At 33.6% G+C, this 19403-nt stretch overlaps 1 protein-coding gene across 1 annotated transcript; it reads left to right on the forward strand.

The window, feature by feature from the left end:
- The first annotated feature begins 16245 nt into the window (after nt 1–16245).
- LOC149569412 (LOB domain-containing protein 1-like) lies at nt 16246–18640 on the forward strand. Its single transcript, XM_089817742.1, has 2 exons — nt 16246–16588; nt 18042–18640. Exons 1-2 carry the CDS (start codon nt 16442–16444, stop codon nt 18357–18359), a joined length of 465 nt encoding a protein of 154 aa, XP_089673868.1. The 5' UTR covers nt 16246–16441; the 3' UTR covers nt 18360–18640.
- Nucleotides 18641–19403: the final 763 nt, after the last annotated feature.

Genomic DNA, 19403 nt, shown 5'->3' on the forward strand with positions numbered 1-19403 from the left:
AAAGGACTAGAGGAAACTATAATTTCCTCTTGAGGATTTATTTCCTTGTTGATAAACTAGTTTAGAGTAGGCACAAGAAAATACCCATGTTTAACATTCTTTTGAAGGATCTTAATCTCCATTTTCATGTTAAACACTAAAGATGCATATAACAAACATAGAGATCGTACAAAATATTTCCCCTCCCTAATCTGATTACCTCATTCCAACTCATGAACTTCTAAATTATTGACATAATATGGATATAGTTGATGAATTGATGGATTTTCTAAAACCAAAAAATTTTACAAATAAAGTGGCTAATTGATTAGCAACACACTTCCACATAGAAAATAACAAGCTTGAGGAGATTGTGAATGAATAGGCAAAAGATGGGGATTGATCCCATACCAATTCATGAATCAAAGGATTTGATTCAGTTTGATGAAGTCAAAAATATATGATTTAGGCTCTATCAATATCAAAGCCAACCATAATTAACTTAACAAAGACGTTGCATATGTCATCCACTTTAGTAATTGGATGATGGAAAAAAGACAAATAATTCCTTTAATACCCTCAATGAGGAATTGGAATATAGAATGTCTTAAAGAGGGAAGTACAAGGAGAAGATGTAGTTTACGCTTTACCTAGTGAATGATGGCCTTTTGGAGACTTAGTTCTATGTTATTTTAATGTAGATAATTTTTGGATATACTCAAAGAGCTTAAACAAGATAAAAATGAGACTTGTTGGCTCTAATATATGGTACTTTTTGTTCTGATTAAGTAAAGCAGGAAGGGGGAAAACCCATTACATCAAAATAATATTAAGTTCGTATAAACAAGAAATAAGGCCACAAGAAGTGACATGTACCAGATAGAACCAAACTAGATAAAATATAGTTACACCAAGAAAAAATAAAACTTAAAATAAGCAACTAGGCTAGGAATACAACAAAAAACAAGCCACTACAGAGAGAAAGACCTAAACTATAGGACCAATCCATTAGAAAAAACCCAAAATACAAAAAACAGCAACTACCTATTGCACTAAACCTAATAACTAAAATAATCAAACCACACTGAATCAACAACCAACACCATCATGAATTGGCACAAAACAAGAACCCATCAAAAGCCACCCAAAGGAAATAGAATACAACCTAGACCATCACTTTTGTAGCTCCTTGAAATGATTTAGTAACGAGAACTTGGGTGGATAGAAACACATCTTCTCCCTCTGCCTCTAAGAGGCCTCAATAATCTCTTCATCCCTTTTTGGATCCTCCTCCTTGAGCTTCATCTTTACAAATTTCTCCTCCACCTAAGCATTTTTAGTATTAGCCACAAACATAAATAACATTTATATGTAGATATAACCAATATATAAAAATAATAGATCACATAGAAGAGAACACAAGACACAAGGATTTAACGTAGTTTGTCTAATCCTTGGGCTATGTCAACCAACAATAAGACCAATATTATTATTATCTAGTGATAACAATCCAAAATCCCTTATAGCTTAATACCACTGTAAGAAGCTATAATATCACCATATATTATGAAATCCATAACCCTAAGCCTTTTTAAACAAGCCTTTTCCACTTTCAAAAAAATTTGGGCTAGAATAAGTCATCCACTAGAAAAATAATAGTAGATTCCTTTTACAATATATGGTCATTTTTGGCTTTGGGGGTAGTACCCCTGAAAACCCCCATGGGAGTGTTTCCTCTGGACCCCACGTATTAGAACATGGAGTGCACTTAGGGAATTTCCCCAAGACCCTACAAGGGGTGTTGTCCCTTAACCCCATCTTAGGGATGTTTTCCCCAAACCTTTGTATAAATAACCTAGGGTGAAAACGTACCAAATAAGCCTCTAAGTGTAATTAGGCTCCATATCACAATAATCTCCCACTTGGAAACTAATCAGAGTCCACAATAATAACCTCTCACTTGGAGATTGATCATAGCACTATTAAACCTATAGCTCCCACTAGAATATCAAACCAGCTATTTTTATATCTTAGACATAAAAATTGAGGCTTTAACTTGGTAAGCCTATGGTGATTTCTCTAGCAATACCCTCAACTCTATTGTGTATTTATTTTGTTCAATCTATAAGACCAACAGAAGTTGAAGAGGAGTTCATATTCTCCCTTGTTAATGCCTTGCTAAACACATCCATTGGATTATCATATTTATGTATCTTCTCCAACTTTAACTCTCCATCATCCAAAACTGACCAAATGAAATGGTAGCACAACCATATGTCTTTCCTCTTTAAACTTAGAGCATAATTCTTTACAAGATGAGTGACACTTTGGCTATATGTTAAAAAAAAATAATCCCTCTATCAGTATCCTAGTTCTTCCATGAATAACTAAAGTCATATCATCTCCTTGGTTTCCTTTGTAGCAACAACATACCTTGGCTCTATAGTGGATAAAGCATTAACCTTCTACAACCGAGAAACCCATCTCACTATTGCCCCACCAACAGTAAATACATAACCTATAGTACTCCACCTGGTATCAATATCCCCCACCAAATTTGAGTCAATATAGCCCTATAAATTAGTAGTAGAGCCCCCAAAATGTAAACACTTAGTAGATGTTCCTCTCAAATACCTAAGAATCCATTTGATTGCATTCCAAGGATCAATCCTTGGATGATTCATACACCTACTAACAAATCCCACTACATGTGAAATATTTAATCTAGTACATACCATAGAATACATCAAGCTTCCTACAATTAAAGTATAAGGTACCTTGACATATTATCCTCCTCTTCTTGTGTCTTTCGACACATCTCCTTCATCAACTTCAAATGACCAAGTAATTTTTTATTGATAGCTTTAGCATTCTCTATAGAGAAATGTTCAAATACTTTATCAATATAATTAGCCTAAGATAATGTCAAATTTTCTATTCTTCCTATGTCTATCAACATGCTAGACCCACTTACGAGCATGTTATCAACCTATAAATATTAAAAAATGTAGCTATTATCATCTAACCTCTCAAGATAAACACAATAATCTAAATGAAACCTATTATATCCATGCTCATGCAAAAAAATATCAAATTTCAAATACCATTTCTATGGTGCTTGCTTCAAGCCATATAAACTTTTCTTCAATCTGCACACTAGGTTCTCCTTAACTTTGACCTCAAATCCCTATATATATATCTTCATCCAAATCACCATAAAGAAAGGTTGTTTTGACATCAAGCTAGTCCAAGTGCAAATCTACATTAGCCACAATACTTAAAACAATACAAATAGAACTCATTTTAACAATAGAAGAAAATATCTCATCAAAATTGGTGCCCTTTTCCTATGCAAATCTTTTTACAACTTACCTAATTTTAAATATTTTCTTAGATCCATCCTCTTCTTTCAACCTATAAACCTATTTATTCTATAAATCTCTTTTACCTGCAAAAATTTTTCATACATTCCAAGTCTAAATTGTCAGCACAAAGTCCATTTCTTCGTTTATTGCCGACTCCCACTGAATCATTGTATCCACCTATACAAATTCATCATGACATTTGAGTTCACCAACATCTATTCTACTTTGCCTTGTTGAGCATCTAACATTCATTGGGGTGTGTGGTATTTGGTGTTGTGGTTGTTGTAGATCATGATGAACTTCTTAAACATCATGTTTTGGAGTATCATCGAACAAGTTACATAATCATTTTCTTTATTCTCATGTTGTTGCAATAGATCTTTTTACAACACTTTCTCACTGAATATGACATCCATGCTTTTTACAGTTTTACAATTTTCAAAATACCAAAGCCCATAACCAAATTCATCAATGCCATATCCAAAAAATTCACATTTCTTTGACTTAGATTCTAGCCTAGTTCTTTTTCAGAATCTATATGTGTAAAAGCTACACAACCTAAGGTTTTGAGAAAAGAATAACTCACACACTTACCAATCCATGCTTCCTCTAGAATATGACAACCTGAAGGAGTAGAGGGACCTCTATTAATAAAATATACAATAGTATTGACAACCTCCTCAACATGTTTAAGCACAAACCAACATGTAACCTCATTCTCCTTTCACACTCCATTATTGTCTTGTTCATGCGTTCAACCACTCCTTTCTCCTTTGGAGTCCTTCAAATAGTTTTATGTCTCTGAGTACCATTAGTGGAGCAATAATCTTCAAATTCATGACTGCAATATTCACTACCTTTATCATATTTGAGACATTTTAATCTTTTAGCAGAGTCATTTTCAACCAAGCATTTCCATTTCTTAAAAGTTTGAAATACATCATATTTCTGTCTAAGGAAATAAACCCAAACTTTTCTAGTTGCATCATCAATAAATGTAACATAATATTGAGATCCACCAAGGGAAGATACCTGAGCTAGTTTCCATACAACTATATACACAATCTCTAATTTCTCATTTCTTTCCTTCCAATTTTAATCATTAAAAGTAACTACACAACACTCATCACCGAGTTGCCCTGCTGAAATTAAATTCTTACCCAGTCTTGGAACATGTCATACCTCATGTAGTAGCCAATGGCTCCCATTTTGCAAATTAATCTTAACTTTTACCTTTTAAACAATTTGACAAGGTTCGTAATCTCATAAACAAACAAGCCCAAAATCCCCTTAGACATAATCAATAAAATAAGTTCTATGGGGTGTAGCATGAAATGAAGCCCCAGAATCTAAATAACAAGAATCATCAATACTTTCTAAAGAAAGAAGCAAAACGTCCTCTTTAGATTTCTTACTTACCATATTTGCCTCATTGTTCTCTTTTGGTTTATCTCCTTCATTATTATTTCAAGTCCAACAATCTTTCTTCTTATGCCCTAGTTTATCATAGTATCAGTAATCTCTTGGTCCTCTAGATTGAGACATATTCCCTTTTGATTTTCCTCTTTATTTCCCATTATTTCCAAAACTGTTTTATCTCTTAGTCATTCTACCTCTGCTTTGTGCGTTCAAAGAACTTCCTAATGTAGATCCACCTGTAGTTTTCCTATAAGTTTCTTCACTCATAATTACTCATAGCCATTACCAATCCATTCCAAATTTCTGAAAAATGAACACAAAATCAAGAGAGCCCTAATTTCTTCATCAAAATTGACATTCATAGAAGATAAATACTAGTAATTGTATTAAACTCATTTTTTGATTTACAATAGATCCACCTTCTATCATATTCATATTCCATAAACACTTCATGAGAAATACCTTATTTAATGCATATGGATTTTCATACAGTTTCGCTAGGGTTTGCATCAACTCTTTCATAGTCTTCACTTTTGTAATGTTAAATCTCACTGATGGTGCCAAGCATAATCAAATACTTCCAAGTGCTTTTCTGTCTGAAATCTCCCAATCTCTTTCTATCATAGTTCATTGTTTCTTGACCTTTCCTTCTAATGGCTTCCATAAATCTTTCTAATAAAGATAGTCCTCCATTTGTATTTTCCATAATTGAGAGTTCTTCCCATTAATCTTGACAACCTTGAACTTACCTCATCTACAATTCATCCCACTCAATTGTGAGACTCCCAATTGACCATGAGAGCTTCCTGAAGATGATAGCTATAATAAAAATGATGAAGATCTAGCTAAAAAAAAGAATGGTAGTTGTGAGGATTAACCACAGACATAAATAATAGTTACACGTAGATATAACTAATATAAAAAAAATAGATCAAATAGAAGAAAGCATAACAAACAAGGACTAAATGTGGTTCACCCAATCCCTTGACCATGTCCACCAACAACAAGTTTGATATTACTATTATCTAGTGATTACAATATGTGATCCCTTACAACTCAATACCACCACAAGAAGCTACAATATCACCATACATTATGAAATTCATAACCCTAAGCTTTTTTATACAATCTTTTGTTGGTTTTAAAATTATAGTTAGAATAAGTCATCCAATAGAGAAATAAAAACTGAAACGTTTTACAATATAAGTTTATTTTTGGTTTCGAGGGCATTGCCCCTGAAAATCCCTATGGGGGCCATGCCCTTTAACATCACCATGTACTGCAATAGGGAGTGCACCTGGGGCACTACCCCCAAACTCCCATATAAATAATCTGGTGGGAAACCATGCCAAATAGACCTCCAAGTCTAATTAGGCTTCACATCATACCACACATTCAAAATACTAATTTCCTTATCAAATTTGGCTTGAACCAAGTTGTTTTAAAGGATAAAATCAATATTTTTTTTCCCAAGATCATCTTGAATTTTCTTTATGGGCATTATAGCCTTCATCATTTCGTCTCTCTCCTCCTATGAAATAAATTTTCTCTTGATTCTCTCTACCTCCTCCTCTAGATGTTCCAAGATTTCTAAGCTTATCACTTAACTCCCTACCAACATTCTACCACGCTTCATCCTTGTTGCATGAAATCCAGTCCACTAATTCTTACTCCACCTTTGTAATGGCTTCTAGCCTACTAATCATCCTAGATGCAATGTGCATATGTAGAACGAGACACCTCTTTCAACTTGTTGCAACAAGAGTCCATCTCCTTTGAATATAGGGTAATACAATTCATATCAATGTCATAGCCATTTTTTTTGAGACTAGGCCAACCAGGGGTTTTCTAACTAGAGATTTGAGGGTCTCTTGAGTAGCTTAAATCTATAGTGGGGGATGTTGAGTACATGGTGGAGCTCAATAGATGTGGGTTGAAAAATGAAATGAGTTTTTTGGGATCCAATTAGTCTATGTAGTTGATAGAGAACTCTTCTTAGAGTCATTCAAAATAACAATGGTTTCATCCTAGATTTTGCAAATATCATATTTTCTATTTTTTGACTTTTAAACTTTTTAGGGGTTGTTAGGATTAACCTTAGATAGAAATAATGGTTACATACAAATATAATAAATATCAAAAAATAATATATCACATAGAATAGAACAAAATACACCAAGATTTAATGTGGTTGACCCAAACCATAGGCTACATCCACCAACAACAAGTCTAATATTATTATTATCCATTGATTGCAACCTAATTACAATCTGTAATCCCTTATAGCTCAATAGCATGGCAAGAACCAATTTTTGCATCACATCTTATGAAAATCCCTAACCCTAAGCCTTTTTATAAAAGATTTTTGCCACTTACAAAATTCGGGCTAGAATAATAGAAAAATAGTAGCTGACACCTTTTACAATATAAAGGATTTTTTGGCTTCAACCCCTATTAGGGCATTGACACTCGACCCCACCTTGTACTATGATAGGGAGCACACCTAGGGAAATGCCCTAGGACCCTGTAGGGGTGCTACCCCTTGAACCCATGAGACAAATTGTATCGAATAAACCTTTGAGTCTAATTAGGCTCCACATCACAATAGGGGCTTGATAAAATTTGTAAGGGCATGATGGGTTCAAACCCTATCTCAATTGAATTCATCAAAACATTTGATTCTAAAAAGTATAAATTTATAGCATACTATAATGTACATAAGTGAGTCAATTGTCATAGCTCATATTATCAATAAGTATGTTAGAAGATTTTGATAGGATGATCAATGGTGTAACAAATGATGTTTAAATTTTAATAATATTTGTACAATTTTATAATTTATGACTAAATTATAATTGTATAGTATAACAATCTTATCTCTCCTATAGCTTTAAAAATGAAGTATAGAATATAACATTTTTTAAAAAAAATTTCTAAAAATAATTGTACACAATTAGCAAACAAATTATGTACCAGTTCATCTTTATCACTACACTATCTATCTCATGGTATTATATTTTTTTATTGTCCTTTATTTTCCTAATTTTCTACAAAAAAATGAATGCAATTATGGGAGGAAACCTCCCTATGTACTCTATAGATCATGCTCTCATCCATTAAAGAACATATTATATATAACATAAGTGTAAGTTGAATTAAGGAGCACTAGAACTCGTTTGTATTTTTTTTCTCAATTATCTTCCAAACCACAAGGCTAGGAAATATACATGCCATGTTGTACAAAGATGTCCATAGGACTAGAAATGATATGAATATTTTTCATCTCTATGCTATCTAATGGATAATTGCATTGTCACATGATCTGTACATATTTATGATAGTTGTTTTCATTGATCATTTTCTATTTGATAAGGCTCTAGTATATATTGGGCAAACCCTTCACTTATACCTTGAAACTTCATAATTTTACAAAATTATAAATTGTTATGGAAAATGCCATCCTTAAGTTTTCTTAGAACTTAGATTGACACCTCAGATATTATATGGAGAATTGTTAAAGTTTTTCTACTACCTATACAAAAATGTATGTTTTATTTCACTATGATTGTGCTAATTAATTACAAGTCTATTACAAGGTCTCTAAAAGAAGTAAATTTCTTTTAGAATCAATAAAATGATTGCAAATAATACTTTAGTTATATTATTTACATATTGTTAGTGTAGTTTTTCTTATTTCCTAGTGGGTTATTTAATTTTCCCTATATTACTAGGTTTTTCCTACACTTTGATTAATCCAACTTAAGTTAATAAAGCATGTGTTATTAGGTGAATGGTTGCGAGGTGTCACCTTCCTACATGTGAGCATCCATTAGCTATATTGGAAACATACTTTTCTATCTTTAGTCCAATAGATGGTTGCTCCTCATTGATTGATGTTGCCACCTCCTCCCTCTTCTTAGCCTATATAAGCATGTTACCTAGCTTGTATTTGCATCTCTTTCTTTTGCATCCTCTTAATGCTATTTTTCTTCTAGTATTTGCATTACTCTCTTGGAGACTAACTCCATGTTGCTATTTTGATTTCGTATCATTTGCATTCATAGTTTAGATATCTATTCTTTGCACTAGTTTTCTTGGTTATTAATATTTTTAGATTCTAACATGGTATCAGAGCTATTCTATGTGCAAGAGTAGATTTTAGTTTCCTTATTTGAGAGATTCAAGAAGGGGGTTAAAAATATTATTGTAAGTTTTGGAAAAACCCAGTATGCTCTTCTCTCGCATCTTCAAATGCTCTTGAGAATCTAGAAAAGTTTGACAAAAATGTTTTTAATCTATGGGCTTAACACATGTGTTTTATGAAATCTGGGTGATTGTAACATTTTTGGTTATACTGGCAACATTTTTGATTGTTCCAACACGTCTAGGAGGCTTGAAAAAGTCATTTTTGGCTTTCATTTCACCAAGATTGGAGATTGTCGTACAAGTTGCAAAACTGGGATTTCAATCTCAAATCTAACAACCAACTTGCATATTTGGTGTTTTCAATCAATATTGTAGGTGCCAACATGGCATTTATTGACTTAGGTAGCTAATTCAATCTTTTCATGATGTCTTTTGGTTTTTGGGTTCATTTTTTGGTTGTTGAGGCCATTTCTTATTGCTAAAGGCAACTGATTTACACTACAACTACACCTTCTATACATCATAAAGAAAAAGACTTTCTGGGTTTTGTTTGCAACATCAAAAAACTATCTGGGTATGTTTTAGTTTTTGCATACAATCTATATATTTTGTAGAATTGAGCATGGAAATCTACAACCATACCCCTCTCCATTAGCAGTTACAAATTTGAAGGAATCTTTCAAATGCCTTGCCCTTGCTCATATGGACTCCAATTTTGATGAGTCTTGTTATGATCTTGGCTATTTTTTTATGCTCTATCCACTAGTGTAGTCATTTTTTGATTTTCATGTATAAATTTTCTAGAAATTATAGATTCTCAACAATGACTTTGCACAATTCTAATTTTGGAAACTTCAGAGGATCATAAATTTCTCATAGGACCTCATATTAAGGTGATTATTTTTTTTAAAGTGCATGATTTTTAGAGTAGAATGCAGTGCTACTATGTTTTTCCTTGAGCATTCTGCCCAAGTTTCACTTTTAGCATATGCTCTTCATGAGGGTTTTGTAATGAATTGAAATCAAGACCACTTAGTATTTCTTACTAGTGGTAGTTGCAAATGCACTAAAATAAAGTGCCAAATCATATTTCTTTGGGGGGGTCCTTTGATTGAGTAAAAAGTGGGGGCATTGTCATGGTTGGGTTCTCTTCTTTTTAGCATTTCTTCTTTGCATTTCTTCATCATGGATCAAACAAATATGCCCATCCTAACTCGATACCATAACTTTGAGTGGAAATCATGGATGACAATTCACTTAAGGAAAGTTGGATTAAATAGGATAACTATGGGACTTGAAACTGAACCTGATAAAGATGAAGATAAGCCTAAGTGGTTTAACAAATGTGATGAGGCATATGGAACATTGTGTTTGGCTATTTATCTTGGCTTTCTATTTCACATTGAGTCTTTGGATACACCAAATGAAATATGGATAGAGGTAGAAACACTATTTGGCACACAAGATTCAATGAGGGGTCATATGTTAGAAAATGAACTAATTAGTTTAAGTCTAGGCAATTTCAACATAATCCAAGATTTCTTCACTCAATTGAAATCACTAAGGCTATAGTTAAAATAATGTGGAATTGAAAAGAAAGATGAACAATTGATTCTTAGTATTCTCTCTAAGCTAAGTTCAAAATATTTTGTGTTTGTCTCTACCTTCTATGCTACTAAGGGTGCACTGGGTACTCAATTCACCATGTTGTCTTTAGATGATTTTGCTATCAATCTCACTTGAGAGTAGGACAAGCTAATCCAAATGGGTACTCTTAAGTCCTCTAAGTCACATGCCTTGGCTGCCAACCAAGCTACAAAAGAACAAAAAGAAAAAATTAGTAACAACAATAGTAAGGATGAGAAAAAAATAGTAGCAAGGAGAAGAAAGATCGGATATCAGTTGCTTCAAAAGAAACTATTGATACCCCATCTTCCAAGGGCGATAAGCCTAAGAAAGAAAAAGTTCAATGTGCCTATTGTAAAAGACCTAGTCATGATGAACATAAATGTTTGAAGAAACAAATTAATCACTTGACACACATTCTTGAGAAGAATAGCATTAGTGTTCTTGAGTCTATCAAACAAAGTTCTAATGAAGGGTCTAACAAGGAAAAATAAAATAGCAAGGGGAAAGGAAAGGGCAAGGCTCTTGTTGCCATTGCTTCCTCACCATCCACTTGGGTTCTTGATTAGGGTGTTTCGCACCACATGACTTCATCTAAGGGAGAACTTGCATCCTTAGAGCCTTATACCATGTCTTCTATTTTATGGGTGATGACACTCCTATTGAAGTGTGTGGGAGAGGGTCTATTGATGTGGGGGATAGCACATTCCATGATGTTCTTTGTGTACCCTTACTATGAACTAATCTCCTATCGGTATACTAGATCACCCACATAGGTTCAGACAAGTAGGTTGAGTTCACTCCTAATTCAGTGGAGATATGTGAGTTGCATAGTGATTCTACAATTATAGTTGGGAGAGTAGATCATTAGTCACGACTCTATCTATTTTCTTGCTTTGTTCCTGATCCTCCTTTGACTATTTTTCTCACTCACTCTAATGATGTTATTAAATTATGGCATAAGTGGTTTGGCCATCTTAACTTCCACTACTTGCATCAGCTCAACTAGCCGAGCATGGTCACAGGGTTGCCTTTAGTTTAGTTCTCAGGCAATGTTTAACAAGGTTGCATTCTTGGTAAGCATCTTAAGGAAAATTTTGACAAAGGTAGGGCATGGAGAGCTTCACAGATACTAGAGTTAATTCATAGTGATTTGGTTGGTCCATTTTAGCATCCTTCTTTTAGTAGGGCCCGATATGTCCTCACATTCATTGATGACTTTTCTCAATATACTTGGGTGTACATTTTGAAACAAAAGTTAGAGGTATTTGATCATTTTCAAGACTTCAAAGCTTTTGTAGAGAAGCAATCTGGGAAAGCCATCAAAGTTTTGTGCATAGGCAATGGTGGTGAGTATGTCAACCATCAGTTTGAGAGATTTTTCACTTTAGAGGGGATTTATTCACAACATTCAGTTCTATACAATCCTCAGCAAAATGGTGTTACAGAATAGAAGAATAGATCCTTGAAGAAAATGGGAAACTATATGACTCATTGTAGATCTCTTGCACCATAGTATTGCGTGAAGGCCATTAACTGTGCTTGTTATATCCAGAACCTTGTTCCTCATTGGGCCTTGAAGGGAGTTACTCCTTTTGAAGCTTGGAGCTATTGGAAACCACCAGTTAAGCACTTTCAAGTTTTTGGCTCTCCTGCATGGGCCCACATTCCTGTAGCGAAATGTAAGGCCTTGGACCCACAATGAATACCTTGCATATTTGAAGGTTATCTTGATAGTTTGAAGGGTTATTGGTTTCTCTACCCTACTACGTGCATGAGTTATTCATTGAGAGGAGTGTTCAGTTTGAGGAGGGATCCTCAAGCTCACTTTCTAACACTTCTCCAACTCCTTATACTTTGACATTAGAGTCACCTAGAATACATGAAAGATCTTTTGATGAGTTAGATTCACCTGAGTAGTCTTCTACCTCCACTTCCAATGTAGAGAGTGATTCAGAGAATGCACCTCCTTCCTCTACTAGTCATCATTTAAAGGTTAATGATTCCACTCTAGATTCTCCATCTTCTGGTCCACTTTGGGCTAGATAGACCTTGCAGTTTGCAAGTGATTGGGTTGGGGATCCGTTTGACACCAAGTAGACTTGTTCATAGTTCTAGGATGCTCCTCATGTCTTCATTGCTACTACCTTAGATCCACAATCCTTTCATGAGGCTTATGGTATTCTTGAGTGGGATACAACTATGTAGGAAGAGTATAGGTCCTTGATGAGGAACTACACTTGGGATCTTGTCCCTCTTCCTAAGGGAAGAAAACTTGTTCGATGTAAGTGGATCTATCGAACAAATTTTTTAGTAGATGGGTCAGTTGACAAGCACAAGACTCACTTGGTTGCCAAAGGATTCTCTCAGGTTCTTGGGATTGACTACTCTGAGACTTTTGTGCTAGTTGCCTAAATGAATTCTATTCAACCTGTTCTTGCCATTGTTGTAGCTAATCACTGGGAAGTACATCAAATGATTGTGAAGAGTGCTTTTCTTTGTGGTGACCTTCATGAGGAGATCTACACAAAGCAACCACAAGGTTTCCTTTAGGATTCTTCACTTGTGTGTCATCTTCAAAAGTCTCTATATGGTCTCAAACAGGGCTCCTCAAGCTTGGTATGCCAAGATGGACTCCTTCCTTCTATTAGTTAGGTTCACTCGGTGCCATTTTGATCCTAATGTCTACATTCTACAACAAGGTGATTCACTCATATTTTTGGTTTTGTATGTTGATGACTTGTTGATCACATGAAGTTCTTCACCCACCATTAAGGTTGTCAAAGTTGTTCTTTAGGACAATTTTATGATGATTGGCTTGAACTTGTTGCATTACTTTCTCAAGATTGAGATCTTTCATTCTCCTTCTAGGATCACCATCACACAGTCTAGATATGCTCTAAATTTACCCTTGAGATTTCATATGGCTAATTATAAGCTTGCTCTAACTCCCTTCTTTTCTAGAGTCAAACTTGAGGCTCGTTGTTCTTCTCCACTTGTTAATGTCACTTTGTACTGCCAATTTGTTGGGAGCCTCATTTATCTAATTCATACAAGGCCCACCATCTCATATGCTATAGGCATGGTCTCTCGATTGATGTAGGAACCTCATCAGTTGCACTGGAAAGAAGCCAAGTAGATCCTTCACTACATTCAAGGTTCTCACAGTTGTGGGATTCACTGCACAATAGGTATTGATCTTGATTTGGTGTGCTACACATATTCAGATTAGGTGGGTGATTCTCAAGATTGCAAGTCTACTTTAGGTTATAGCTTCTCACTTAGTTCAGGTCCTATTTGTTGGTCGAGAAAAAAGTAGTTTTCTATTGCTCTATTTTCTACTAAGGTTGAGTATCAGGGGGCTGTAAATGCCACCATTAAGGCCATTTGGCTTCAACATCTTCTCACTAAGTTTGGTATCTAGATCAGATGTCTATCAGTCATATTTTGTGATAACTAGAGTGCCATTCAGATCTCCCAAAATTTGGTCCATCATCAATAGACCAAATACATTGAGATCCACATGCACTACATCTGGGAGCTCATCCATGTTCACGTCATCGACCTTTGATATTGTCTAACTTTTGAGCGGGTTACTGATATCTTCTCCAAACCCTTCACCGAGAGCATGTTCCTTCATTTGCGAGCTTTACTAGGGGTGTAGGATGCTTCATCTTTTCGGGGGGCCTCTTCCTCTTACCCGGAGTCCTTTTTTTTTGGGGGGGTCTCTTTTCTCTCTTTTGGGGGAATTTTATGTACATGGGTACATCATCAAGGCTAACTTGTCAGGACCCATTTCTACATCCACCTAAGCTTCGCTTATGGGGGGTGTTAGTGTAGTTTTTTTAATTTTCGAGTGGGTTATTTAATTTTCTCTATATTACTAGGTTTTCCTTACACTTTTATTAATCTCTCTTAGGTTAATAAAGCATGTCTTATTAGGTAAATGGTTGTGAGGTGTCACCTTCCTACATGTGAGCATCCATTAGCTATTTTAGGAAGATACTCTGCTATCTTTAGTCCAATAGATGGTTGCTCCTCATTGATCGGTGTTGCCACCTCCTCCCTCTTCCTAGCCTATATAAGCATGCTACCTGACTTGTATTTGCATCCTCTTAATGTTATTTTGCTTCTAGCATTTGCATTACTGTCTTGGAGACTAACTTTGTGTTGCTATTTTGATTTTGTATCATTTGTATTCATAGTTTAGATATCTATTTTTTGCACTAATTTTTTGGGTTATTAATCTTTTCAGATTCTAACACATATCACATTAAATTGACAACATGAATATGGATGAGATGTAAATTGATTAATATTAACTATAAGTGAAACATTTGACTTCATAATTACTTCCAATTATCCAAAAAGTAATAAATGATATAGATTTCCTATGAAAAATCTCAATAATTTGATAAACTAATTTGATTTATATATTACTTTAAAATTATTTATTTAGACTTTATCTTAAACTTTGGAAGTGCCTTTCTCTCACCTCCTTTTAAAAATAAGGCAATAACATTATTGTGTTATTAATAAAAGTAATGAAGGTATTATCTTTCCTTAAAAATCAATGGGATTGTATCGGTATGAAGTACAAGTAACTTTCTTTACATATATCATATTCAATTATATAGTCCAAGAATGGTTTCATCATGAACTTTACATATTTACTTATTTACTTGTAAGTGCGTGCATCCCGTGTACACATCGTTATTTATTTGACATAACAGTCATCGTCGTTTGTAATGAGAATAGAATAACTTTCTAAAGAATACTTTTGACGCATAGCTTCTTTATGATATCAGATTTAAAATCGAACTTTCTTCGATTATGCAGAAAGTGGAAAGCAACCACGAACACGCCTTGATTTAGACTGAAATATATCAACATCAATCTTTATAAAAACGTAATGAACATATATTAATAGGAAAACAAAATCGACAACCTTAAAATTGAGAACATTTTAAAACTTTACCCACGTCTTCCTTATTCTTCCCTTCGAATTTCTCGAGATATGTTGCTAAATTCCACAACTTCTTGATTTAATTGCCTCCTCGATGAGAACACGAGTAGAATCAATCAAAATGTATGTGACCCATTAAATTTTATAAAGCCACTCTGGAAGAAATGACTTATTAAATTTAATAGTGAATATTTGTTAAAGGGAAAAAATATCAACAACCTTGAAATGGAGAACATTTTAAAACGTTACACGTCTTCCTTATTCTTCCCTTCGAATTTCTCGAAAGGTAAAAATATTGCAAAATTCTACAACTTGATTAAATTGCCTCCTCAGTGAGAACAGGAGTAAAATCAATCATAATCTATGTGGCCCATTAAATTTTATAAAGCCACTCTGGAAGAAATGACTTGTTAAATTTAATAATTCTATTTGTTAATTTATTTGGTCATTGATAATTGCATCGAATATCCTTTATGCTTATTTGAATGTTGTCGAAACAAGTTTCATCTCTATCCAGATGTGAATGGGAAAAGACCAATTAGTCAATTGAACAGACTTTTTGACAGGAATTGTATTGCAATAGCTTCTAGTCTAACATGCTGTTTGACGTGTTGGGTCCATAGTCCTTATTTTCCCTTATTTGTGGAAAATGAACAGAATCTACAAAGACACGCAGTTAGGTCAAATACCTTTGTAGAAAAGAGTAGGAAACATCATTTTTCCTCTTCACTAAAGAACGCAGATTGGAAACCAGTGCGTGTTCCTTACGCGTCTACAACAATTATACATACAAATAATAAGCTCCGTTCTTAGCTATGGCATTATTTCACTCTTATGATGTATCTGCTACTCCAAGCCACCGTGTTTAGTTTTATTTGGTAGTTTTTGAAGCCATTTGCTCAAGAGCGTAGTTTAAGAGTGAGCGTTAAAACTTAAAAGAATGCCAAGATGCGCAGGTTGCAAGAAGCACCGGAAGAAATGTTCAGAGCGTTGTGTGCTGGCTCCGCATTTTCCATCAACTGATCCTCACAAATTTGAAACAGTCCATCAAGTTTTTGGGACCCGGCATGTACTCAAAACGCTTCAAGTAATCATATTCGGACTCTCTCCTCTCTCTTTCTCTCTTGATTGTTTAGGTTGTGAGTTTTGTATTGTGAATATATATTATTTCTTTCTATGATATTTTAATGACATTTTTTTAATTTCTAGTATGAGCATGATATCCTTGTATATCATTCTGGTAATCATAAATTGAGATAATGATCTACAGATTGAAAATTTTCTTACAATAGAATTTAGAAATCACCTCTTTAATTAAAAACTATTTTTATGTGTTTTATATATATGTTAGTTATTAAATAATAGATCTATTTTTTTCTACCATTTATGATGCTAAATTAATAAAACTTTGATTAAGATTGCACTTGTTTTTTCTTGATTAATATTTTAGATCATATTCAATACTCAAAACACTTTAAGTAGTTATATTCAGACTCTGTTTATTTGTTTATATCAAAATTGTTTAGGGTTTGAATTTTAGAATCTGAATAGATTATTTCTTTTTTATAATATTTTAGTCATATCTTACTGATCTATTATTAGAATGCATATCATTCCCATAATAGATTATAGAGTAAGATTACTAATCTATTGATTTAAAATCCTTCAAAATTTAATTTAGATCTTACATCTACAATTATATATATATATATATATGTATGTTGCTTATTTATTATTAGATCTAATTTTTTATCATCTATTATGTTAGATTTTGAAAACCTTAATTAAGATTACATATGTTTTTTCGTTGATCAAGATTTTAGATTACATTCAATGATCTTGATATTCGATGTCCTAAATGATCCAAACATGAATCCGTTTAATTTTTTTTCAGACTAATCTTAAAATAATTCTAAATATTAAGATTCAACTGGAATTTTAGCAATTGGAGGACGAGACTTGTTTGTCAATGATCTCTCGTTTGCATTGCTTAATCTATCATTACAATGATACAGAGTTGTGGAAAATTTCATACAATTTTATATCATTTATGGGATGGACGAAAGTTTTCTGTAGGTCTATTATTATGATGGTAAATTATGAAATGTAATTCTAATATTAATAAATGTGATACAAAATTGATGATATTTATCATCCAGTTGAGCTAAAAATAACAGGTATTTAAGATTGTTGATTGTGAAAACTTAGTATCTTTAATTATAAAAAGTTCAGTGTGTAATTTTAGCTTGAAACTGTTTGAATTAAATTATAATTTTTTATCATTAGTTTTTCAGATGGTATCTTATAATCTAGATACAGAAAACATGATCGAAAAAATAATTTTAAGAGCTCACAAAGCTTAATTCAGAAAATCTCAAACCTAATGTTAAATAAGTCTTGAAAGATCAATTGAATCAAGTGTTTAGATAATGTAGAAATGAGTTCGATCCTTGATGAACAGGGATAAGAAGATTACTCATACACGTGTTTTCATTTGTTTCTGTATTTGTACTCATGGTTTTCATGTGGTATTGGTTTAGGGCATGGAGGCTGAGAAAAGAAGAGATGCAGTAAATAGTATGGTGTATGAAGCGAGTACAAGGCTCAAGGATCCCGTTCATGGCTGTGCAACACAAGTCCAGCAACTACAGAAGAAAATCAGGGAGCTGAAGTCCCAGTTAGAAGCCACACAAGCAGAGGTAGTAAAGACTAGCTTGCAGAGGGATGAACTTCTAGCCCTTCTCATTGGTGGGTATCACAATGATGTTGAATATGATTTCTGCGAGGTGCAAACAAATGATAATAATTACATTGTTGATGATATGGAACGGCTATGGAAACCACTTTGGGAGCCATAAATGTAACCGCTGGCATGAATTAGAGGAAAAATTATGTTTTGTCTTGATAGAAAGATTGTCTTCTATAAGTATAGGGTACTTATATTAGTAAAAACAAATCCCCCAACATATCTACTTCAAGAAAGCTTGTATTTCCAATTTAGACCTTCACAGAAAGGCATGTTATTCAAATCTAGGTATTCGTAATCCTCTCGTGGCTTCCGTTCACTCTTCTGCATGTATTACTAAAAGCATGTTAATGGAATCAAGAAGTGGGACGCTGTAACTATCCTTCCTGCAAACTGTATAGTTGACCAATTTTTAAAAAAAATGAAAATATCATAAATTTTTCTTAAAATTTCAGCATTTGATCTTCATGATCTGCATAGAAAAATTGGAAAAAAATTGTAACTTGCTCGTCTACATTATTTAACATATTTTTATTGATTCATGAGTTCATCCATATTATTTTCTCCACAAAATAATTTCTGCTCGTAGATGATTTATGCTTAATGAAAACCATAAAGTAATTGTAGTATTCATGTTGGTTTATGGTAACTGATCAAGCAAGCAGTGTACACCCCCCATTTATCATGGGATTTGAGGTTAACTCCTCAAGTATTTCTGGTTTGACTGGTCAAAATTTTTCCTAGATTGACTAGTGAAGTATTTTTATAGGTATACTTGTTAACAGACATTTGCAAACTACCTAAAAGAAAATAAATAAGTAATTTTATAATGGAAAATGGACTAGGCTATGATTTTCTCTTCGTTGGTTAATAAGATTGGACATTCTATTTGGTGTATGTCGCCCAAGATTGTGTCAACCACATTAAATCTTTGCGTCTTAAATTCTAATTCCATGTGCTTTATTCCTTTGCATTATTTGTTGTATTTGCTTCTAATTGTTAGATTTATGTCTTCTTTTCCTAACAATTTAGTCTCGCAACAACCAGTTGTTCTAATTGTTTAACTATGATCTATGATAGGTTTGGTCCGTTACTCACTTTAATAAAATAATGATAATTTTTGTTAAATAGTGAGGTCTAGGTAATTGGAAATAAA

The sequence above is a fragment of the Cupressus sempervirens genome, chromosome 3, assembly GCF_028749045.1.
Source record: "Cupressus sempervirens isolate cs-2001-9-10 chromosome 3, ASM2874904v1, whole genome shotgun sequence".
Lineage (NCBI taxonomy): Eukaryota > Viridiplantae > Streptophyta > Pinopsida > Cupressales > Cupressaceae > Cupressus > Cupressus sempervirens.